At 35.1% G+C, this 25,824-nt stretch overlaps 1 protein-coding gene across 1 annotated transcript; it reads right to left on the bottom strand.

Annotated features, from left to right (window-relative positions):
* Positions 1–1,696: 1,696 nt before the first annotated feature.
* LOC146889232 (uncharacterized) lies at positions 1,697–24,928 on the bottom strand. The gene is made up of 12 exons (XM_087903040.1): positions 24,688–24,928; positions 24,189–24,344; positions 20,359–20,411; positions 8,023–17,527; positions 6,645–6,845; positions 5,823–5,991; positions 4,897–5,156; positions 4,608–4,741; positions 4,196–4,493; positions 2,814–2,949; positions 2,190–2,437; positions 1,697–1,871 (listed from the first exon to the last, which is right to left on the bottom strand). The coding sequence occupies exons 1-12, from the start codon at positions 24,926–24,928 to the stop codon at positions 1,726–1,728; spliced, it is 11,547 nt and encodes a 3,848-aa protein (XP_087759166.1). The 3' UTR covers positions 1,697–1,725.
* Between the last annotated feature and the right edge of the window lie 896 nt (positions 24,929–25,824).

Raw genomic sequence — 25,824 nt, 5'->3', positions numbered from 1 at the left:
CAGCTTTTGTTTTGTTTACTTTTGATTTTTATCAGGTAAATGACATCAACAGTTGCATTGAAGAACAATGATCCTCAGATGCTATGGGATTTTTTTTTTCAGAAAAGACGAGAAATACACTAAAAATGGGAAATGAACTACATGTTGGCATTAGAAAGATGGTGATGATCTCAATAATAATCCTTGAGTGTTTCTTGTTCATATTCTGCATAGAGTTAGAAGTTCCCTCTCATCTATGATGCAAAATATTCTAAAGACCTAAGGCTTGGTTCTACCCTGGCTAATAAACGATGCTATTATCTTGAATTTTACTTAATAAAAGCAACATTGTGTTTAGACTGAACATGTTTAATTCCAAATTTAGTGTTTATAAACTATTTTTTACCAATATTAATAAATAATATAGTTAGCAATACACTGGGAGGAAAGAATGGTGCACATTGTTTATAACTAACAAACTTAAACATAATGAATACATCATTCATTTTTTTAAAAAGAGCATAATAATAAGCCAAGAGTTGTCATGCTTTTTATGCTAAATATATGTTCAATTTATTAAATTAAGAGTTAGTACATGGGGAGAGTTGACTCAGTGCTTAAAAGTGCTTGATTCTCTTAACAAGGCTTTTAAACAGTGGTTTTTAATTAACTATTATTTATGATCCAGTGGATCAAGAACTCTCTACTCGCCTTCATGTACACCTGCATTTATGTGAACATTTAAATGCAAACATGTAATTAAGATACAGGTGAGGGGAAAGAGAGATACCATAGAAGATATCAGTGTTTATTTTGTGTGACTTAAATTTGTTTCTCAGCAACTATGTTAGCTAGCTCACAGTGGGGTATATATTTAAAGGGATCAATTATATTATAATATTCCTGGGGAACCCATGATTGTACATAGAATACACATAAATTGGATTAAGAAACTTATTTTATAAAATAGTAGAATTAATCAAACATCATTGGAAATGGTATAAAAAAGGAAAAAAGAAGTCATCGTTTAGCGAAATACTCTTTATTAAAACTATTTTGGGAGGTACTATAAAACATTAAGTCAGAACTATTTTCTACATTTTCTGGTATATTTGTTCAGCAGGTTTGAACACAGTGATGTAATCAGTGCATTACAAAATAAAAACCCTTTTCGCTGAAATAATCATTATGATGGAAAGTAGCAATGTGGTTGGATGTTTCACAAGTCTAGAGGAACTGGAATTTTCTACCCAAGGAACGAGTGCCGGATCTAAGGGATAGCCTGACTTTGCTGTTGAGGACAAGATCCAGGAAAAGTGTGGAGCAACTATGGTAGCTAGATTCTTGAGACTAGTGAAACCTATTTGTCTCCATTTGCGATTTCCATATAGTGGTCTGCATATAACAGCACTTCCAGGACTCACTGACTCCTGTAAAGTAAAAGACAGGTAAGTTGCTATGCAAAGTGATTATTTACTCTTAGACTTCCTAAATAGTAATAGAAATGTTCATAAAGTAGGCATGTGCTATTTTGATTCAGAAAAGAATATTTTTTCTAAAATATATGCAAAATCAGAACAGACAATATATTTGAGCCTTCCGCTACAGTGTTGTCCTTTTCAATAAAAGAAGTAGAAATGGATGGACTCAGAGAGCATTAAAGAAAGAAATATTGCTAAACAGAAATGTAGATCTCCTATGTTTATACCTTCTATTTTCTGGTAGATTAAAAAAGCAATGTAAAGCTTATATACTTACTATGCTTATTACAGGAACACCAGCTTGTGCAGTGTAGCAAACCGTAGAACTTCCTATGTCTGGATAGAGATAGGCACATTTGGATGCTCCCATCACTTGTATCTGTAACATATCTAGATTTTCAAATACATATCCTAGAAAAATAGATGAAGAATAAAAATCTCATATATGTAAATATTCATGAAGCAACAAAATTTGAGATAAAAGTACAACATATTATTATATATGCCATTTTTTAACCTTCATATGCTGAAGTAACAATACCTTATTATCCACGCTTTCTTACAAAGACTACTATATACAAAATATATATCTGTGAGTAAGTCTATAATTTGCACAGGTTAATAGCTTAAACTATTGTAATTACAGTTCTTCCTTAAGTGTAACACTAAAATCCAGGTTCAAAAGAAAATTGATCCTATCCTGACAAATGAAATAATATGTGCACTAACCTTGTTTAAGAATTTGGGGTCCAGAAAGCCAGCATTCTGAAGTGTTCAAATTCTTTATGCTGCCTAAAGGTGCCATTATATGAATAGAACTCTGGCCTTCTCGAAGAAGCACCAGAGCTAGGTCATTTCTTGCAGCCTGAGTTACTAACCGGAATCTTTCATGCAGTAAAATAGTAGTCACCTTAACAACTCTCAGAGGTTTTTTGGGATGTCTAAGACCTAGTATCACAAGAGTGTCTTCAGGATTCCTATATGGTAGATAGAAAATTTTTAAATGAATTCTGTATAAAACTTACACCTTTAAAAACAATATCACTTGATTTTGTGTTCATTTCATTCTTTGGAGAAAGAGAGAGAGAGAGAGAGAGAGAAAGAGAGAGAGAGAGAGAGAGAGAATCCTACAAAAGAAATGAGGGTATATATGGTATCTTCATTAGAAGTTTTAAAATACATATATAATTCAACTAACATACTGAGATAATATTCTGTTGTCACAGAAGCAAGGTATCATGAGAACAAGAGAAATGGACAAAAATTCTAGAGGATAAATTTTTCATAAGAAAGTCTCAACATACTTGAGGAAATACAAAATATTGTAGGAGAAAAGATGTGACATAAACTTACATGTTTCTCACACAGTGGGCAGCAGTAAGAACCCAGTAGCTACTAATAATGGAGCCACTGCAGATCTGATTGCCACAACCGAAGATTATAGCTTGCCATGGCATAGAATATTGCACAGAAATATGATCTGCTAAAGCTACATGGAAAAGGAAATATAAAATAAAGAGAGGTTAAATTTGGTGGAAATGTTAGTTGGGCCTCTTTTTAAAGGTTTTCATTTTATATGTCTCTTCGCAAACAACTAGCACTGTAAAATTTGTTTTGGAAATGAGAGTTTCCTCAATCTTTAGATAGAAAGATTTTTTTCCTCACAAAGGAATTATCTTCTTATATTTCCTACTTCCTTGTTTGAGCAAATATTGGAAACCATTTTATGTTATTTTACAACTTCTGTTTATATTTTATTTTACCCCTTTGTAGGAAATAAAAATGTTTAGTTTTATAGCATTCTATGAAATGAAAGAACATCTTGGAAAGAAGACCATAACATACAAATATTAATGGAGCCAGATAATTTAAAATTGTAATTTAATAGCAAATATATTATTAAGGAAGAATTGCATGCATGATGATACCAATATCCTTGTGTATTAGAATCTTAGTCACAGAAATTTCTCTATGCCAAATTAATGGAGATTAATAGAAAATTATGAAGATAATTTATATGTCATAAAACACCACACAAGTGATGACAAAACTGGAAGAATAACTATTATCTCTAGGTTATATTTCAATGAGTTCTCTAGGAAAAATTTTAAGTGTTATATTTCAACAAATAAATAGAAAAACTTCATTTGTGTTTTAAAAATACTCAATAAAATTATGGAATCATATTGAAATCAAATGTTATACTAGTTCTAGATTCTATGCAGCATTAGTGTATATTCTACCTTAAGCAAGTAATGTTAAATTGCCATTTATGAAACTGTGATATATTTCAGAAAACTGAAGGGGAAAAGATGACAATCAAAATCAGAATTACAGAGTTGTCTGCTCAGGAACCAATGAAGTTAATGTTCCCTATCAGTTAAGCCAAAGTATCCAAATTGAAAATGATTCTACCTTCTAAATGGGGAATTTGTATACTAATAAAAACTCAGCTATATATTAAATTATCAATGTCTGTGCTGCTCATTACCTTTTAAAATGTAAGAAAGTATCTAATGTTCTGGGTCTCAGAGTAGTCAATTATTATAATTATATAAAGTATAATCAGTACCATAAGCATTTTACAATGACATTACAATAGCAGAACAATGCATTAGATATAAACTACACATACAAAGACCAAAGAAATCTTGAATCTGCAGATATTAGAAAAATAATAAAATTTTCAGAGATAGAAAATTTCTTTACCTTCTTTAAATACACTTTAATCTTACCTTGAGGGTGTGGCAGAGAGATGAAGTGTGAATGAACAGTAGCAGAAGGTGACGTAAAAGTTAAATCTTTCCTGTTAGATACTGACAGGGTATTGGAAAGAGAGGTAATCACAGTTCTTTGATTAGACCAGGGAGCATGACTGGGCTGTGTAACTCTCTGGAGCCAGAAAACGAAAGGTCTAACTTGACTGAAGACATAGGGCTTTGTGCAATGTTCATCAAATTGAATTAAAATTCCCACCTGCATCCATGTGTCTTTTTGTTTTAGATGACAAACCAAAGGTGCCCCAAGATCACCCTACAAAAAATTGAGAATAAAACATTAGTTGACAAACTGAAAGATGATAATAGATAACATTTACTTTAAAATGGTATTTCTTATGTCTTTAGAGTCCATTCTTCTATTTCTCACCTTACAGCCAGATTCCCCCATAGCTTTCTTGGCCTTTATACAGAAAGTGAACTCATTCAGTTGAGGCCAAAATTTAGAACAGGTGCTGACTTGCATGATGCTGAGGTGCCTTTTTTGCAAGATACCAGGACTTCCTGATAAAAATCATAGAGAAATTTTTTTTCTCCTTAAGGTTATTGTGATACAGAGAAATCAAAACAAATATGAAATATATTAAACAGATTCAACCTCAAATGATAAAAAGAAAATTCTATGATCATATTCCACTGTCTTCATCATTACTACTTACCTCTCATGAGGGACCAGCTAGGTAACCAGCAGTCATATAGTTGTATGTGTCTTTCTTGTTCTTGACTTTCTTCCAGGCAAATAGGAAGCACCAAAGGTTGAAAATGTATTGGCTCCTTCAGGAAGAATAGGCCTGGTCCTAAAGGTCCCCAGGGACCTAAGTATGGCACAGAACGCTGGATACCAACAGTTTCACCTTGTGTAGGATCCTGAAGATCAATCAGACCCACTTGGACTAAAGCCAGAGATTCTGACCGTTTTCTAGAGGAAAATTTATCAAGAGTTTTATTATTTCTACTTTTCAATGAAAAGTAACCTAGATGTCACATTGATTACATGAAATGGCAAGTGTACACTAAAATATTATATTGTTTTCAAATCTCTTATCTCTGATTTTAGAGATATTTCAATTTCACGTAGATTCTGTTCATTCTAGTCATTTATATTAGCATTAAGCACATACCATAACCCATACAAGACAAGTACCCAAGACAGCCTTAAATGGAAACAATGCAAAATGGAAAAACTCTAATATTTGATTTGAAATTAGCACCTACCACAATTTTATAAGTTAAATAATATAAAATTATAATAACTTTCACAACTTATAGATATATTTATGAGAATATTGAAAGTATCCTGATAAAATAGAGAGCAATCTTGTAAAAATATAAGGCAAAAATATAAGCTAGAATGCAATAAGCTTGAAAACCAAAGTCAAAAATTGTTCTCAACTATCCAGGGGGAATGCTTTCATATGAGATAAGAAAATTGATCACAGTTAGAGTGAAGGAACAGAACAAGGTTGAATTAGGAAAATATGAATACTGACGAAACTATATTTTAAAAGAACGTATCTACCAACATTCTCAAATTTACATCAATGTGTGATATATCTTAATTTTAAAAGTATCTTGTGAGACTTACATAAAATTGGCACATCGGGCAGAAGTGAGGACCCACATTTCATTAAGAATAGAACCAGCACAGAAGTGGGAGTAAGAGAGCTGCACAGAAACCATCCATGGGAATTCACCTATTTCAGCTTCCCAACAGTCGGGACAGTGGGGAACAAGGCCAGGGCGTATACCACATTCTAGATAGTACAATAAGATTGGTAGAATTAGTCTTTTCTCCTGTTAGAATTTACTTACTTTTTATTTTCATAGTTAAGAAAAGAATGTCTAGGCATTTGACACATTTAACTTTGATTAAATATGAGTATATATGTGACTAAGTTATTGCAAATTTCATTATATGAAGACAGAATATCTTTGTACATTCCCTAAAAATGTCAATTATGCTTATTAATTCCTCAAGTGGAATCATAACTCATTGTCAACCACTGTGTAGTTTTGAAACACTATTATACTTTCATGCCAAAATTGGTGGTTTCATATCTCTTTTATTGGAATTGAGGCCTGCTTAAAATGAGGGAAACCACACCTGTTTTTAAAAATCGACCTAACTAATCATATTCAGTGCTAGTAAAATCATGGATATTAGAAGAAAAGCTCACTAATTTACTAAAACACTACAATCCCTTCCAAAAGTTTTATCAAGATTTGTTTTCACACTCACAATCAATAATAGTTTTCACCCTCAGGAACAGGAATACTCTTTGAAAGAAATCTGAGTGAATTACAGTGTTGAAGAAATTATGGTATCTTGGAACTCAGAAAGTTTTTGCCTAGTCTAGATGAAGAGACTGTCATCTAAAGTTAATAATTTCAACATGCTATAACTTGCCTGTGGAGTCATGAGAAACAACAGCTGTCTTGAAGAGCCACAGTGTTTGGAGATTATCATTCCATATCATACTCAGGTGACATTCAGACAAGGAAATGTTGAGTTTTGATTCTGTTGTTGATAATGGTTCCAGTGAATGCTTATCTTGTAGATCAGATTGAGGTGGCAATATCGGGGTAGGTTCTTCACTTAAAAGCATTTCTGGAAAAGAATGGACACATACAATTTAGGATAAATAGCGGTGCATTATATAATATTGGGGACTATAACCACTGGAGTAAAATATTAGAAGAGTTTGAGGGAAATAAAATTGGATACTCCAAGCAGAAAGAAAAGACAAAAAATTTCAAATTAAAGAAAAAGTGAATGAAGTGAAGTTTGTGAATACAGGTAAACAGTACTGAGAGATGGGACAATATAGTGAATAAAAATAAAAAGTCTAGAAAGAGACAGCTAAGAGAGGCATATAAAATTTCAAGTATTCTGTGTATAGATAATTTTTTATTTGCTATCAAATCTCTAACAACCAGTTTTCACCTGAAATATTCTGCTTATAAATATAAGATTAGTGAGCTTGTTAAGTTGAGGGGAGTTGCTTTTCTTCCTGTTTTGCGTAGAAGCTATCTGTGTTAGTAAAGTGAAACTTTTCTGAAGTTATACAGACAATAAGCACACAAGTTTATAGCAAATGCCAAATGTCTGATTCCACCTATCTCAATTACAGGAAAGAAAATAATAATGATCCTGTCTCAAATTTGAAGTGTGTGCTGGATCACAACATTTCTGTTTCAGGCTTGATACAGATGCTAATGTTATTAAGTTTTTGTTTCAGTTTGTGGTGTTTCTTGTTCTTAGATGTGTTACTAAATGTAGGTATTCCACTTTCAAGTAGAATAATTTGACCATTTGAGACAGAAACTGTGATTTCAATGTGACTGAATTTTTTTCAAGTTGATCCCAGTCTCTAGCATATTTGGTATTAAGATGCATATATGAGTGCATATATATATGTGTGTATATATATATATAGAGAGAGAGAGATAAAGCTAGAGATAGAGATATAAGTATATATAGATATAGATAGATATATACATTAACCCACATATATGACAGCAACTTAACTGTGAATTTAAAAAACAAAAATATGAAATTATTAAAAAGCTTGTGATAATCTAAGTATAAATATGAAATGAATTTAGACCCCAAAGATTTAACTGGTTCTATGGACCCTGACCTAGATATCTGGTTCTTATGGTATATTTTAGGGTGATTTGTAGTGGCACCTCCTTTTCTCCAGTGCTCAACTATGTGCCTGCATGGTGAGTCCAGAAATTCACTCTTTGAGAAGCACATAAAATCCAAGAAGTAGTTGTATTACCTTGAACCTGAAATGATGGTGAAATTGTAAAAACTGCGGTCAGGGCATCTGGTTTTACTATTTGTTCTGAAGTTGGATTCCAAATTCGGGCTGTCATCGGTTGAGACTTGTTCCATAATCTAAGTAAATCTATTTGAGTCTGTAATGAGTATGATATTACTCTATGAGAATAAGTCCAGGAAAAGATATCTACAGTTTCAGTAGAATCTTTATGCTGAATCCATGAGTGAATTAAGCCAACATTCTGATGTACTGAAGATTGTACATTTTCATATTCCACTTGTGACCATAGTTTATCAAAATCAGTTTGAGTCAGTGTCCACAGTATGGAATCTATTTGAGTCTGTAATATGTGTGATATTATATCAGAATGAGTCCAGGGAATGATTTCTAGAGATTCGGGTGACGCTTTATATTGAATGCTAGGGTTGAAAATACCAACATTAGGCTGTGCCAAAGACTGTTTAGCTTTATATTCTACTTGTGACCACTGCCTGATAGAATCAATTTGGTTCTGGGACCAAAAATCTATTTGAGTTTGCATTGAGTCTGATATCACTGGATCAGAATGAGTCCAGGGAATAACTTCTACAGTTTCAGAAGAATCTTTATGCTGAATCCAAGGGATGATTACATCAATATCAGGCCCTGTCAAAGATTGTTTAGCTTCATATTCCACTTGTGACAACTGCCTGATTGCATCCCCTTGAGTCAATGACCAAAGTATGTCATCTACATCAGTCTGCAATGCATTTGATAGTACTGTATCAGAATGAGTCCAGAGAATGGTTTCCAGAGTTTCAGTAAGAGCTATATGCTGAATCCAAGGTTTAATTCCACCAAAATTATGCTGTAACAGTTGTGACAATGGCATATTTTCATCACTTTTAGTCAGTGTCCAAAGTGTGACTATAGCATCTTCAGGCCATCTCCTAACCAGTGGAGATTCAGGTTGGGTCCAAGGTATAATTTCACCAGATTTAGAATAGGTCAAAATTATTTGAGATGTACTTGCTTCAAAATTGTACCCACTTTTCACCACTTTTGTTTCAAGTCTATTCCATCGGTGAACTATTTGCCATTCTTTCTGAATCCAGGGGGTAACAGTTCCAGGCTCGATTTTAATTCTTTGACTTAAACTATTTGGAATTGGGAACCAATATGAGACAGCATTATTGTCATAAATGTACAAGGATGTCTGTGGTTCTATTTCAGCTTTTGATGATAGAATATCAGAGACAGACACAGTCCAAAGTCCAATTTCTTGATATTCAGTCTGGGTCAATACTATTACTGTATTAGTTATCGAATGGAACCAGGTATGGTCTGTGGTAGCTTCTTCATGGAACCATGGCCTTACTGTATTATTTTTAAGAACATTCCCAAGTCTTACATTTTCTGTTTCACACTGGGTTCTGTCATTAAACAGTCCAGTTGCAGAATTCATCCATGATTTTCTGCCCATTTTATGTTGGACACAGGATTCTACTGTGCTAATCATTAATGAAGTATAGATACTGATTGTTTGATAATATGGCTGTACCCAAGGTCTTTTTCTTTCAACACTAGTTTTAAACCAACTTCCACGGATGTGATATTCAGTATGATACAAGAGAATATCTGCTGAAGGAACAGGCACACTCCAAGATAAGAGAGATCCTAATTCAGAAAAAGACCATGTATTTCTGTCTACAGTTTCTGTAGAGACCAATGGAACCAATGTCTGTGCAGTTTGACTTGATTGTTTGGTAGCATAAGGTTGTGCTTGCATTGAAATTCTAAAAATATTGATAGTAGACACAGTTAAAACATTTTTCCCCTCAATTTCAACCACTGTTAAAATTGTGCTTTTATCAATATTGTTGTGCATATAAAAATATATGGGTGTAAATTCAGTTGAGTTCAATGATGTCTTATTGTTTGTTACAATTTCTGGCCATATTTCACTTCCCAGAGACTCCGTTTGGGTCTGTGCAACAGTTGTGGATAGTATAATTGTAACATCAGTTTGTAGTAACAATTCATCTAGTCTCCATGCTGTAAATCTAGAACTTACTTTTGGTTCCAAAAGATCTAAAGGAGATTCACTTTGGAAGTTCTGTTTTACTATTGAACTAGTAGACATTTTTAGTTTAGATTTTAGAAACTCATTATGGTTCCAAGATATACATATATGATTATCAGACAATATGCATGTTGAAATTACTGCTGAAATTTTTGCCAAGGCCCTTGGTGTGATTGCATCAAAATTAGAGTGCATGGAAGTAATTTCTGATGAAAATAAAAATTTTGTCCAGGGTGAAAGTGTATAAAAAAGATCTTCTGTCAATAGCTTTTCTGATACAGATAAAACCTTGGTCAATGTTATGAGATTTTCAAACTCAGACTCTGTCCAGTGATTTTTTAAATTATTTTCATCCAATGCCAATGGTGTCAGTGTTTTAGAAAGAGGACTCATTGGTATATTTACATGTAAGGATTTGGGATGGGTCCAAATGATATGATTATATGAAGACAACATCAATTTGTTTGTTAGTGGATATCTAAGATCTATAGATTTTGTCCAGGGAACTACTGGTATAAGCTCAAAATGTCTCCAATTAATAGCAATTGAAGTTAGAGACACTGTCTCGGACTGTTCTAATGAAGATTCTTCCTGAATCCAATGAATGTCATTTGGAGTAGAACTGTCTATCCAGGTATCTTCTGTTGGAAATTCCCTCTGAATGAGTACTGAAGCCCTTTTTCTTGTTGATGGATTAACTGATAGAGAGTGAAATTGGTTCCAGTATATGACTTTTGAAAACATGGCCTCTTTCCATATATTTGTTAGGAATGAGTCAGTCTCACTCCAAGACACTACTTTTGAATCTGTAGCTTCTGACCAGTGATATTCTGGTATGTATTGAATTTGAGTCCCAGGCATGAATTTGTATATTTTATCATTTATACATGGATATGTAGATAGATATTCATTTTGCGTAAAATGTATGATATTTGATAATTTAGCCTTATCCCAGTGATTTTTTCTTTTCTGGGGATCAGCTTGAAACCATCCTGTAACTAATTTTTGTGTCTGTAGCAAGTAATTAAGTGTTGAATACACTGTGTATATGCACAATCTGACAGTTTCAGTTGCAGGTTGCACCCAATGATTTTCTGACGTTTCTTTTGTATTGAATGGTACATTTTCTTTCTGGATCCAACTGTGTGGTAATGGATATTTAGGTTCTGCTATAAATGTGATTTTATCAAATACATGTTGCATATCAATATTTTTTGTTGTGAGTTCTCCTTGAGTCTGTGTTGTCAGTGTACTGACTACTAATTTTGCAAAATGATTTATGGCTGAGGATTCAGTTTGCATTCTCACTTTTACTACTTTAGCTATATATTCCGTTCTTGGACTAAAAGATGTAGATTTGCCCTGTTGCCATCCCACAGCTGTGCCAGTTTCAGGGGCTGTCCAGATCATTTTATCTGAAAATTCACTTGGGCCCCATTTTGTGACTATTTTATGGTGAGAATTTGTCAGGACATATTTGTTAAAATACTTGGCTTCTCTGACTGCATCAGCTTCAGTCTCTGTCCATTGACTTAATAATGGATTTACTGCATGATCAAAAAGAATGACTTTATCAAATACAACTGTTGGGAATACATGAATTTCAGAAGACTTGTCTGTTATCCATTGAGAGATAATATTTGTTGTAGATTGATTCCAGTATTTTAGTAACACAACTTTGGGAAATTTCCATGGTGTTTCTGTACCTCTCATAACAAGTGTTGGGTTTTCTGCTTCTGACAGGGTTTGAGACCATGGTAAAACTTGATCAGAAATAGACTGTGTCCAATAAGTTAATACTGAAGACTCTGACTGATTCTTCATTCTGATTGTATTAGATTGAAATTTTGTCCAAGGAATAGATATTAGAGAAACACTCTGAAGCAATGATGTTACTGTATTTTCTAAAATTTGTGACCAGATACTTCTGTTACTAGAATTAGGTTGGAACATCTGTGAGATATCTGTTTCAACCTTTGTCAAGGGATCTGTTGTTGAAATTTCTACATGCTTGAGTATATTAGGAAAAGACTGTGTTGGATGTTTTATATTTGTGAATTGTGAAATGTCCCACTCAGTGAATGCATCAGCTCCATATTTTTTCCAAAACTTTGTTGTAGGTGATGTGGCTTGGTTCCTTAATAAAACAGGATCAGATATTAGGTGAGTCCAGTGTTTGACTTCTGGGGTTAGAACATAGTTCTGAGTTGTGTAAGATGCTGGCTCGGTCCAAGAATTTACAATTAGAATTCCAGACGTGGTCCATCGTGATAATACATGAGCAATTATCCTTGTCCCAGGAATGAGTGTTTGGTATTTAGATAGGTCCCATGACTGTATGTATGTATTGGACACAAACAGTGCTTGTGTATTTAGTTTTTTAGATTCAGTCTGGAACAAAGCTGGTTTGTTTCTATTAAATATAGGTAATGTCCATAGTTTTGCTGGTTCAGGATGAGGCCATGTGGAAGGAATATTATTAGATGGAAGCACTGTCCATAGGTGCACTGGCAGAGATCCAGAATGAGTCAACATTGTTGTGATTGTATCAGATAATGGAAATGACCAAATATTTCCAGCTGTAGACTCAGTCTGATGTAATAGTGAAATAGTAACAGATACCCCAAGTAACCATATACTAAATATTGGAGACCTGGTATGGGGCCATGATTTTGCAATTATAATGGCTGAATGACTAGATAATATATTTCTTGAAGGAGATACATTTGAAGACTCTCTATTAGGATCTATCAGTGACCACAGACTTAATTTTGGGGATCCTATCTGTGTCCAAGTTGGTGTCACTCTATCATGGTAATTCCATGGCCATCTGTTTCCTTCCCAAGTTACTTCATGAAACAAATGTGGCATAATTATATCAGATACAGATGATGTCTTCTTATTTGTTTGTGAATATTTAACCTTTGGCCACAATGGTACAATTTTATCAGGTCCAGAGTATCCGACACTATTTACTGATGAGTAGATAGATTGGGACCAAGAAAGTATGATTGAATCAGGTAACCGGAGTCCAAATAGATTTACTTTGGGAGATACAACCTGTATTCTTGACAGGACAAATGCATCAGATATAAGTTGTCTAGACAGCATTGTTGCTGGGTAATTATCCAAAGACAATGATGATGTAATTGCATTAAACAAAAACTCTGACCATTGATTTTTTACAGAATATTCATCTTGGGTCCAGGATTGCATCATTGTATCAGATATAGGCCATCTCCATAGATAAGCTGGTAGAACCTTAGAATGGGACCAATGTAATATGACTTTATTGGTCATAGACAATATTAATGTATTTGATATTGAATATTCACTCTGGAAACCAGCTGTTGTCTTTTTCTCATATACAGGCAGTGTTCTTAGGTTTGTTTCCAGTGTTTGCTTCAGTGGCCATGGTGTTGTAGATATTAGGAGTGTATCAAATATTAGTGGTGACCTCATATTTATTGTAGAAGACAAATCCTGGGACCATTGTGGTATGAGTCTATGAGTTACTGTTATTGTCCATTGATACTTTGGTATCAATTCAGGCTCAGACCATGGCTGTAATTTTGTACCAGACAAAGTCTGAGTTTCCTGATTTGATAATTCAGGTTGAGGCCATGGTGCTATGATTACATCAGTTTCAGGTTTTCTCCACAAACTTAATGGTGCATATTCAGCTTGAATCAACTGTGATACGGCTGTATAAGTTACAGACTGTGACTGCAGGTTTAATGATGGGGATTGAACATGGGGCCATGACAGTATAAGTCTATCAGATATTTGTTGAAGCCATAAATTTACAAATGGAGAATTACTATTCAGCCACATTGTTTCTGTGGGAGGCATACTTCCTGTCCCTTGACTCCATGTTTGATATATAGGTTGATTCCATAAAGTGACTCTATCAGATCCATGCTGTGTCCATGGATGTGTTGTTGGAGACTCAGTTTGAATGAATGGTGTAAAAATATGAGTTTCCATCCCTGTGAAGGAAGTGAGTGCTAGTAATGCATCATTCTTCCATGTTTTTTTAAAATCATTAATAATCTGGGTCCACCTATTTATAGTTTCATTATTATTTTGTGCTAGTTCTGAGATAACTTTAGCCCGAGTCCATAGACTTCTTTCAGTAAACGCATTCTGAAACTGTGGACTGTTCATATCAGATTTAGTTTGTGACCACACATTGTTTACTAAAGCTCCATACACAGTCCAGGGTGTGACTGTACCTGATGGATTCCAAGGATTTATTGATTGTGTTTTAGCCTTGGACCATGTTGTTATTACATCATAGTCAGGATTCATCAAATTAATTGATGGAGAATTAGTAAAATTAAAAATTGCTGTATCAGGTACTTGATGTGTCCACAAAGTTTCCAGTGGCAATTCAGTATAAGTCAATTGTGTCCTATCTACTTCAATTTGTTTCCATAGATTTGGTGTAGAATATGCATCTGGGACCCAAACTGTACCTATTTTACTCTGAAACTCTACTGAATAATTTAATGTTGGAAAATGATCTTTAGTCCACAATGAAGTTAAATAAGATTCAGAAAGTCCCAAGCTATTTCTTCCATTAGGCTGGGTCGTTGGCCTTGGCTTGGTTTTACTTCTTAGAGGTTTCCTTCTGAGACTTGTTGCTGATATTTTTGTTTGGGACCAATAAGTGAGTGTGTCAGTTATACTTCTGGAGTTTTTTGTTGGTTTATTTTGTGTCCACAATTGCACAGTATAAATTAAATGTTCTGCCAAGGGGATTATGTTTGATGATTCACCTGTAGTCCATGAAGTAAGAGTATACACCCCAGGCAACATCCAGGGACTTGGTATTGGTGCTTCAGTTTGGATCCACCTTGTGGCTCTATTATTTTTAGATTGTGTCAAGTCCTTTAGTTTTTGAAATTGAGAATTTATTGATGTTGTGGCTGTATCTTCTAATAAATTCAACCAGTCAGTTACTACTGGAGTTTTAGCTTGACTCCAAACCATGACTATGTCAGCTTTAGATGATTTGTGTGGATTTACTTTTACATACTCAGCCTGCATCCACTGTTTTAATGGTCTGGCTTCCTTGTATACTCTTGGTTTAATTATACCAACATTTAACTCATTCAGTGACTTAACTGTATCAAATTCATGATATACAGAGTTTCTTAATTTATCAGTCATAGCTGGTTTCCAGAGACTATGTAGTTCAGGTGCAGATAATATCCATTTCTGAGATAATTGAGTTAATGGCTGTGTCTGTTTTAAGACAGTTTCCTTTTTATTGTGAAATGATTGTTTATCATTAGTTTCTTGAATTTGAGTAAAAAATATAGCTTTATCATCTTCATGCTTCATCCAAGACGGTGTTATCTGTAACTTTCTCTGAATCCAAGTTTTGAATGTATCCATTTGTGATTGATGCATAGGTAACATTTTTTCATCTTTCATCTTAGACAAGTAATGGTTTACTGGAGATTCATAATGGCTCCAGATCCTTCTTGTTTGTGCCTGAAACAAAGCTACATTATTATCTTCAGGTTTTGTCTGATGTATGATGTTATGACTTTGAGAATGTACCCAAGGCCTAAGTAAAAATAGTTCAGTTTTTTTCCTGTGTTCAATATTTCCAATGGACTCCATCCAAGAACTAGGTAAATCAACTTGAAGATAAGTAAAGAGGTTGAGAGAATTAACATTTATTAAGGTATTTAGCAATGTGTGATCAGGCTTAGGCCAGTACCAATAACTAACTGCACCAGCTTCAGCTTGATTCCATGACACAACTGTTTCGGTTTCTTTTGGGACTGGTGATTTAATTGTATGTATTCTTGACTTCATCCAATATTTAATTTTAGTTTCTCTAGTCTTGATTCTTGGACTGTCAATTTCAGATTTATGAAACATTTGGGGTTTTATTATTTCAGGCTTAATCTCTAGCCACAGTCTTACTTTATCAGCTTTTAGTGTATGCAAATATTTTGCTGACTCAGTTTCTGAAAGTGTCCATAATTTTAGTGGGTCTGACTCAGTTTGGGCCCAGGGATGGATAATATTACTTTTAGAATAAATGAGAGGTCTAATGTTATTAGAATGGAACAAAGGCCATGCTGTATTTTCAGTCTGTTTCAGTGGTTTGATTATAGTATCTTCATGCTTACTCAATAGACTATTTGCATCCAGCTGACTTGAACTTATGACATAACTTGGTTTGTAATGGCTCCAAGACATAAAATCAAGGCTTTTAGATAGAGACAAAGAAGAAGAAATAATAAGTGTAGAGGAATGTAGAATCCTCATAGGCGCAGGAGAAATCACGTATCCATCCAATTTTGTGGTGGTTATTTGGGACCTCGCTAAATTATAGAAGTATGGACCCAATTTAGGAGTTAATGAAGAGTACTGGGATCCATAGTCATTGACTATAGAATGAGTCAACATTTCAATTTTATTAACTAATAAAGAATCCCATGGATAAAGACTATAAGTTACTAGGTATGTACCAGTACTTAATTTTTCTGCAATATAATATGTTTGGATTTGGGTAATCTCTTTATGAAATGGGGTCCACATTACTGTTTCTGTCCCATATGACATAGTATGTATCTGCGTCCAAGATCCAATGTCAGGAGAAATATGCAGCCAAGGTCCATGTACAAACTGATGAAGAAAAGGAAAATTGCTAGGTTTAGTTTGAGAGTTGAGAGAATAAATTTCAGTAACGCCTTGGAATCCATCAATTTGCTTTGAAAATAAAATCATTGATGTAACTGAATTGATGGACATAGTATGAAATACTGTTTCAGCATCTATCAGGTCAGCCCATTGTCTCAATAAACTAGCAATAATTCCATTTTGATATATGAGCACATTTCTTTGAGGAAAGTAAGATGATGTATAGGTTACTTTGGGGATCTGGGTCTCAGAAGGAATTATGCACTCAAAATGATTAGATACGTGATTACTGCAGAAAACATCTTGTTTAGAAGTACTCAAAATTTGGAAAACAGTTGTCCAGGGATGTGCCATTGGAAATTTACTGGCTGACGAGAGATGATCACCTTGAAAATATAACTGTCTACTGCCTGGAAAGGAGTCTTTGTTATATGAAATATAAAATACTGGAGGAGGATTTCTTCGCTGTCTGTTCTGTGAGGAAGTAATTAATCTACTCAATGACTGGAGAGATAATCCATCATAGGAAATATTAGCATGGTTTATATCATTACTATGATCATGTTCTACTCCAGGATAAGAACTGCAAAGTGAAGAAAAAATAGGATCCAGCAGCTTCACATTCATGTTGATAAGCCTTCTGATCCATGGCAGATATGGGGCTGTCTTGATGACAAGAATAGGATTTTCACATGCCATTGAGGATTCACTGACGAGTCCTACCAATTCCCAATGACTGCCAAAGGTACAAAGAACAGGGCTACCTTGCTGTATCTGAATGAGAACACAAGAAAATTCACATAAAGATATGAAATACGCACTGAACACATAGTTAATATACAAAATATAAACATATATTATCTTACAAACTGTGAGAAATATTTGTTTTTCACACATTTACACTTATAGGTAAGAATGACATTTATTGATGAGTTATAAAACTTCTATCCAATAAATTGACTAAATTACATTTTCCATAAATTCTACCTCACAAGAGTTATCAAAACATGAACAGAAAATGAAAATCACATTGTGTATGCAAAAATAGTTAAAGAAAATGTGTTAATCACTAATAATGAAAACAACACAAACTTGTGAATATAGAGCAATTTACTAAAAAATATTATAATCAACAAATGCATGTCATTTAAGTTGTTTTATTAACTATTCATTTTCAATAAAATATTAAATATTTATTTGGTAATAATATTTGAAATAAAGTTATCTTTTAAATATGCACGTTAATGTGTATTCGTTTATAATTTTATCTTTAATTTTACCTCTTTTTCTAATGTTCTATTTATATACTCATATTCTTGAATCATAAAGTAACTATGATGTTAAAATTTCATATAATCTAAAATCTTCAGATTATTAGTCGAAAAAATCACATAGTGTTCCCTATATATCACATATTGTACATATTTCATGTATTTCAACATAACTGAAATTGTTAGTTTTACATTAAGTACCCAGCAATCTTCTTTTTGATGATTCCAAATACATAGGTTATTACTTTTAGGCATGTGATTATGTTGATGGAGACAGAATGAAATGTCCAGAAATTTTACTGACAGCTTCTTCACATTGTTCTTGAATTTAGTGTGTTCTAAAGAAGCAAACAACACAAGATGAAATAAATAGGTTATTCGGTCTCTTCGGGATTTGATATCATATTTCTTTTCTTTTGTTTACAGTTTTTGCCATTTTACTCACAGCTTAACAATACATTGAAACATATTAAAAGAAAATAGAAAAATGAAATATTTGCACAATATTACACTAAATAGTTTTGTTCCTATATAATTGTTTACTCATCACTGAAAATTTTACTTGTTTATTTGCTGTTGTTATGAACACATTTCTGATGATCATTTCCAGAAAACTTACTAGAGCCAGGGTAATAGGGAGCTTGCTTTGTGCCAGTATCCCCTACTAATATCAGGAGATATATCCATAAATACTCAGGGTAATGAGTGAGAAGATTCAGACTAGCTTCAGCATGGTATGAATGGCTCTGATAGGCCTTATCCTTTGCTTGAGTTTTCTCTGTCTTGATATAAACCATTATATTACATTTCTAAAGCCAGTCACCAAGGTCCATTTTCTTAATTGCCCACTTCCTTCTTTTGAGACTGACAACCAGCCTCCAACTGTAAAAATACAGAAGTTCAGCAACCAAAAGTCCTCTTAGGGTCTCTTAATTAGCATGCTAATTCAAAATTGAACACTTTATCAACATTCATATTCCCCCATTTTTCTAAATTGTTTTTCTATGAGGTACATCTGTCAAATTTCTAATCAGAGGAGTTCTTTGTTACTCTGAAACAAATATCTCTGCCTACTTTTCCTTGTTTCTGTCTCCCTTTACCTAACCCTCTCATGTTTGCATCTTATTTCCTGCCTTCTATCCCTCTGTGACAAAGAAATTTCCTTTCTGGTGAGAGCTTGCTATTTGGTATTTTTTGAAAATACTTTTTCCTTCAACTTTCCTTGACTGTCTGTACATGAGTTAAACTATGCAAAAGAAACAGATACACTAATGTGGGTGACAGAATGCTCAAGAGGTCTAAACCCTACATAGAAGTTGAGAAGCAACAAAGGAATACTGAAAGGTATAAAAACCCACACTACACTTTATAGATATATCTAAATTATATCTTTAAATCAAGCTCTTCAGAATTCTTCAACTTCTATTTCTTTAAATATTTCTTTACTTCAAATTTTTGAATTTTCATTGTTTTTAATCTTCACGAATGCTTATATTTGCCCAAATGCATTTTAAATTGGACATAGATTAACTTTTGACTTTTACAGTGTTTGTTTACTCTTATAATCTGGAACAATATATGTAGTACTACTTCATAACCTTCCATTTTATTTCCCATTAATTTAACGTATAAAGTAATTGTCCTTTGAACACCATGAAATAACTGATTGAGTATATTAGCTTACTCTGGTTCTGGTATACACTGCAACGTTGGTAAACACAGGGAAAGCAAGTTTTCCTAAGGATGTTGTAATATTGAGGAAGTACAATGTCTTTAATCTTAATTGGGACCTCCAAGAGGATCATTCCTATGACTCCTTTGACTGAATATTTTCCATCACGTGGATTAAAGCGGGGATGCAGGCAGATTTTGTCACCATGTAAAATTCCTTCTTTTGAAATATCAGAGTTCACATATTTCCTAATGAAATAGAAAAATATAAAATAATATACAATTAAATGAAAAATGTTCACTAACTAGTCATTCAAACACAGTCTCCACAAAGTGTTTACATAACAATGCCAACTATTTATATACCGCAATGTAATTCACCATAGCAATGGTATTTTTCTTTTTAGAATGAACAGTAGCAATTCTTAACAGTTTTAAGGAATATTTGTCTCTTAAATGCACAAAAAATATAGTGTAATGACTGTAAGTAATGACACTGGACTAAACAGTGTACATTATCAGTTCATTTTCTCAAAGGTATACACGTACTCACAGTTTAGTTAAACAGCTGAATGTGGACAATATCCACCACTGATTAAGGATAACTCCTTGGCAGGTTTCATCTATGGATAGTAACCATGGGATGTTGTTAAATGTTGATACTGTGGCATTTTTGCGGGTTAAGGAAGTTGACCACTGCTTTTGAGGGTTAAGTACTAGAAAGACACAAAGAGAAGAAAGAGTCATAGCCTGAAAATAGTAACTGAGTGAATGATTAATGTGATTGCTATCTGAAAATATTTGATAAAGATGAAAACATAGAAAATAATGAAAATGGGAAAAACATTAGTGCTTGAATTATAAGTTTTGTTATAAGTAAACATGAGCAAATAATAGAAAATAACAGTCAAAAATAAGGGGCACTTAAAATATAAAGATAAAACGAAAGTAAAATCAAATACTAATATAAATGAATCTTAGAAGAAAAACTTATGAAATAATCTTAAGTACAGATATCTTACCACACCAACAGTAAATAAACAGTCCCCCAAATTGATAGAGGCAGTGCAGAGCTCTCATTATCACTCATAGAGTTGCAAATGCAAGATTCAAATGGATTAGGTACCAAGCTTATTTCAGATTGTAGAATGTTGAGATCATAGAAATTGCTTGTGAGGTAAATGCCTTCCTTAGATTATGACTAATAAAATAGAATGTTATATATAAGAAACTTCTGGATTTTAAAGTGAAAGACTATGAAAGACAGTTTACTGTCATTAATGATTGTTTTTTTATATAGTAGCCAGTTCCAATGTCTTAAATTTAGTCTTATTTGAGATTTTACTGTAATATTATTGATCCCAAGATCTACTATTTAGTAAGTATATAGAAAGATATAGTCTTTAAATTCTTAATGAAGTCTGAATTCTATTTAAAAATTACTTATAGATTCCTGTACACCATTTAAATTCAAATATACATCTATTTATATATCTATGCAGTACTTTCCACTGAAAAATGCTTGTAAAATTTTTATAATATAAATCCAAATTCATATCTACTCTCATCCCCCAAACATGAAAGTCTTAATATATCAGTGTTTATTAATAAACAGACTTATTTAAATGGCATCATATTCTGAACATGTAGATATAAAAAATAAGTATCTCCTCCTTTACTTTTCTTACTGCAAATAACAAAATAGGAAAAGGATAATTTGAAAAATATTGTTGTTTAAAAAGGGATACAAACATAAATATTTTGAATATTCATATTATATTTTAAAAGCATATTCTAGTAAGAATAATATTATACCCAGATTGTGGCGTTCCCCAAAGAACAGCACCAAGCCAAATCCATATGCAAAAGCAAAGAACCTTTATTCATTCAAGTGTGAGCTGGGACCCTCTTGTGTGGTAGAGGTCCAGTCCTGGTGGGATGGGGTGTTTTTTTATTTTAATCATATCAGAGATTGGGTGTGAGGAGGTTTCAGATTTGCTCTCAGTGCACACATAATTATGTCTGTGCTTTCCTTCCATGACCAGTGGGTTTTTTCCTCCACCCTCCCCCAAGATTTTCTTCGTGTCGCCCTGACTGTCTTAGAACTCATTCTGTAAACCAGGCTGGCACAGAGCTCAGAGATCTACTAAAATCTGTCTCTTAGGTGCTGGAAATAAAGGCATGCGCCACCTCGCCCAGTTCAGTGCCAGGGGAATTTGGTCAGAATAATCCCCCAGGCCTTGCCCACTACATTTACAGATTGCAGGATTGCATTTAGAGTCCCCTTCATGGTGTGCTCATTTTCCGTAACTGCAAGGGCCACCCTTTCACTGCCTAGAGTCTATTATATTCACCAAAGCACATGCTAGATTATTAACCCCAGAATGCCAGTAGCCAGGAGCAGTCCTATGGTGACTCTGGAGCATCGGTGCATGGTGCACACATAAAAACTGTGTGGTGTAACAGAATTTGGTTAAACACTGAACCAAAAGACAGAAAGCTGCTGGCCTTGAGCACACAGGGCAGCGAAAGCCAGAGCAGAGACACCAGGGCAGCGTGTGGGTTCAGATTTCATTTTCTAGGGGGAAGATTTTCTGTTAGTCAGACATGAATTTTCACTTAGCTGGAGCTGATTTATTCGGTTTGCAAGCTGTCAGTCTCCCCACTGCTTTATTATCAAAGGATTGGAGACACTGGTTGCTTTGAAGGGGGTTCAAAGCCGCTTTGATTTGGTTTTGAGAGATAATGTAGAAAATGGTTTAACAGAATGAAGTGGACTTCACCTCTCCCAGGTTGAAGTTTACATCTAAACAAAAACCTTGAGCCCTGGCAGCCATTCAGGCCTAGTGCCCCTCCCACTATTTCACAGCATACCCCCAGACATGGGGTTGTACCAAACTCAAGGACAGCAGAGCCTGGATATGCTGCAGCTTGAGCTTTGAAAAGCTGGCTTGCTCCAGTGCCTTCCAGCTCTCTCTCATTAGGTTGCATTCATCAAACAGAAGGAACCAGGTAGGATCCAGAACCTGTTGCCAGAAATAATTCCAGGTGGATCACTCTTCCGTCATGTGCTCCAAGGAGCAACAAACGCCTCCCTGAAAAAGAACACACACATACACATTTTAAAGATACTGATTCTGGGAAAACAGCTTTACAAGATGTGTGAAGCATCAAATTTTAGTGCCTGAGGCCAATTTTGAGAATTCACCAGTAAATTATAATGGAGTTAGGCATTATCTGGGTAATGTAGTTTGAATTTTGGTCACATTTTATGCATCACTAGCTGGGTAAGATAGCCCATGCCTGGAATCTCCACACAAGAGATGTTAAGGAAGGATGATCCGAAGTGACAGGTCAGCTTAGCTGGCCCAGTCACAGTGGGACCAAATCCTCAGACCTGGAACTTGGTCTGTAGACCAGACTGGCCTCGAATTTAGAGATCTGCCTCCCTTTGCCTCTGGGTTGCTGGGATTAAAGGTGAGCACCACCACAACCCAGCCAAATGGAGCTTTTTAAATGGAGCTGCCAATCTAAGCAATACACATACATTTCTGTAGTCATAGGGGATTCATAATCACTGAAATAGAAAGTGCTTAGTGTGGTTCACCCTTACCACACTCATTCTCTCAACATGGTTACTTGTTGCAGAACAAACCTACAATCCCCAGCACTCAGGATCCCCAGCTGGGTCAGGGGAATTGCTGCAAGGTTTAGGACATCCTGGGCTACATCTACACTATTTCAGACAATACTGCCAATCATATTAAGTTTTATTACTGCCACTGTTTTTGTTTTAGTTTTGAGAGAGGGTCTCATGTTACAACTTGATTGGCCTTCCATTTACAATAGCCCAGCCTGGCCTTGAACTTACAGCGATCCACCTGCTTCTGCCTCCTGAGTGTTGAGGTTAAAAGCAACATTCCTTTTGATCTTTTAATGATGCATGGCCCATCATTGTTTTTACCCACGAGGGAACTGAGTCCAAGAAACAGTCTATAAATGTCAGAAAGGAATTCTAAACCTATATATGTTACTCCAGAACTTTTTCAGAAGCATATTTATTTTTTGTGTGGGATTGCCACATAAAGCAGCAGAGAATCACAAAACAGATAACCCCAATAGCAATAACAGCCCAAGTGAGAGCATTCCAGACAATTACTGGACCCAGCCCCCAATCTGGGTCATGGCATTCCACCGACTGGATCCAGACACAGCAGGGATCCATGTGCTATTAATATTAACAATATTATGAGCTTTCTGAAAGGTAAAATTCAAAAAGGAGGAATTCCAAGGGCCATTCAAATATGCATTTCACTGTTTAATCATATCAGAAGCATTTACAACATTAGCAGGTATAACGTACAAAACATTTGTTACAAGAGCCAAAGGGAATCTATCTGTTCTTGCAAAAGTGCAGTTTGTTGATTTAGATTTAAAAGTTCAGATCTAATATGAGAGTTCAGAGCATTCTGTGTCTGCAGGGCCTCACTAACCCTTCCAGACAGCTGATCCTGTCTCTGCAGTCACAGCCATCTGCAAAATGGCAGCTCCAGCAACTGTAGCTGCAGTAGCAGTGACAGCAATAGCAGCAACAATTGCAGCTGTTATCACAGAGTCTTGCTGCTGTCGATAAACGATGATCTGACGTTCTTAAGACACCAGCACTGGCAGAAGAATCACAGCAGGCACTTGAACAATCAAAGCTCCATCAGAACCATCCCAGCAATTATTCAGCTTGCAGATCCTGGAAGAACAATTAAGCATATTTCCCTCCAAAGTACCATTCACAATACAAAGAAAGATGAGGCAAGAACACAAGCAGAGGATCGAGTAGTCATATTGAGTCCAGCTGTATAATTTATCTTTAGAGAGGTTTCAAAAAGATCTGTTTGGTTAAAACTGGCAGTGGCATTTAAATCAATTACTCATACCTGGGAAAGGTGGAATTTTTCATTGAGGGCCTATAGCTAAACCACCGCATGTCTTTCCTACCTTTTAACAAATCACGCTCTTGAGTGATACATTCTCCCCACATAACTGTGGGGTGGAGATTGAACTCTCTATCAACATCCCAACACCGAGGAACAGGCTTGGGACCATAGGTATATGTTATATTTGTTTTCAAATCCTCTTTCAGGATGGGATGCAGTATATTTCTAAATCCTCCAACAAACCCATCCTCGGCTCTGAGCCCTAATTTGTGTATGGTGCTAAATAGGCGAGCACCCTTCATCATCCACAGTCAAAAAATTAAAATAAAGAGAATGGTAGATAATTGAGTTGTTGGGGAGAATACAAACTCCCCCCTTTTTATTTTATTTTATTTTTTTTAGTAATTTTATTAAATTATAAAAAGTTTCCATTTACACCCCTCCTCCCAACGCCCTCCCACTCTCCCCTCCCTCTCCTCCTCCCTCTTTGTCCCCAAGGGCAGTCAGGGTCTCCTGCCCTGTGGGAAGTCCAAGTTCCTCCCCCCTCCCTCCAGGTGCAGGAAGGTGAGCATCCAAACAGACTGGATCCCAAAAATCCAGTATATGAAGAGGAAACCAGTCCCAGTGTCATTGTCAATGGCTTCTCAGAAAGACTCCAGGCCAGCCACATTCAGAGAATCCGGCCACATTCAGAGAATCTGGTTGGATCACGTGCTTGTTCAGTCACAGTCCAACTGGCCTTGGTAAACTCTCATTAGATCCGACCCCTTGTATCAGTGGGTGATAGTATCCCTCGCAGTCCTTCGTCATTTTCTTCCTCCTTCTGCTCCTCATTTGGATCTTGGGGGGCTCAGTCTGGTGCTCCAACGCGGACCTCCGTCTGTATCGCATCCAACGCCAGATGAAGGATCTATGGTGATAAGCAAAATATTCATCAGTATGGTCACGGGCCAAGGCCGGTTCAGGCACCCCCTCCTCTGTCCAGAGAACAATCTGGGGATCTCTCCTTGGACGTGGGATCCCATATATAATCAAGTCTCCTGTAAACTCTAAAATGACTCCCTTAGTTGAAATATATTCTTCCCTGATCCCATATTCATCCTACCTCCCTTCCCCCCATCCCGGTCAACCGAGCTTTCTCCATTCCTCCCCTACTCCCTTCTCTCTAACCCTCTCCCCTTCCAACAACCCTCCCACC

Source organism: Myodes glareolus, chromosome X, assembly GCF_982192425.1.
Source record: "Myodes glareolus chromosome X, mMyoGla1.1, whole genome shotgun sequence".
In the NCBI taxonomy this organism is placed as follows: domain Eukaryota; kingdom Metazoa; phylum Chordata; class Mammalia; order Rodentia; family Cricetidae; genus Myodes; species Myodes glareolus.
The sequence above is the reverse complement of the archived record's forward strand: the minus strand, read 5'-3'. Positions and strand labels throughout refer to the sequence as shown.

Bases quoted from the DNA above. Each gene is read 5' to 3' on its own strand.
- LOC146889232 (XM_087903040.1), bottom strand. From the start codon at position 24,928: ATGAAGGGTGCTCGCCTATTTAGCACCATACACAAATTAGGGCTCAGA. The intron at 4,742-4,896 runs GTAAGTAGTAAT...GATTTTTATCAG, and splicing joins TAGCTGGTCCCTCATGAGAG to GAAGTCCTGGTATCTTGCAA. The intron at 2,438-2,813 runs GTAAGTTTATGT...TCTACCATATAG, and splicing joins GCCCACTGTGTGAGAAACAT to GAATCCTGAAGACACTCTTG.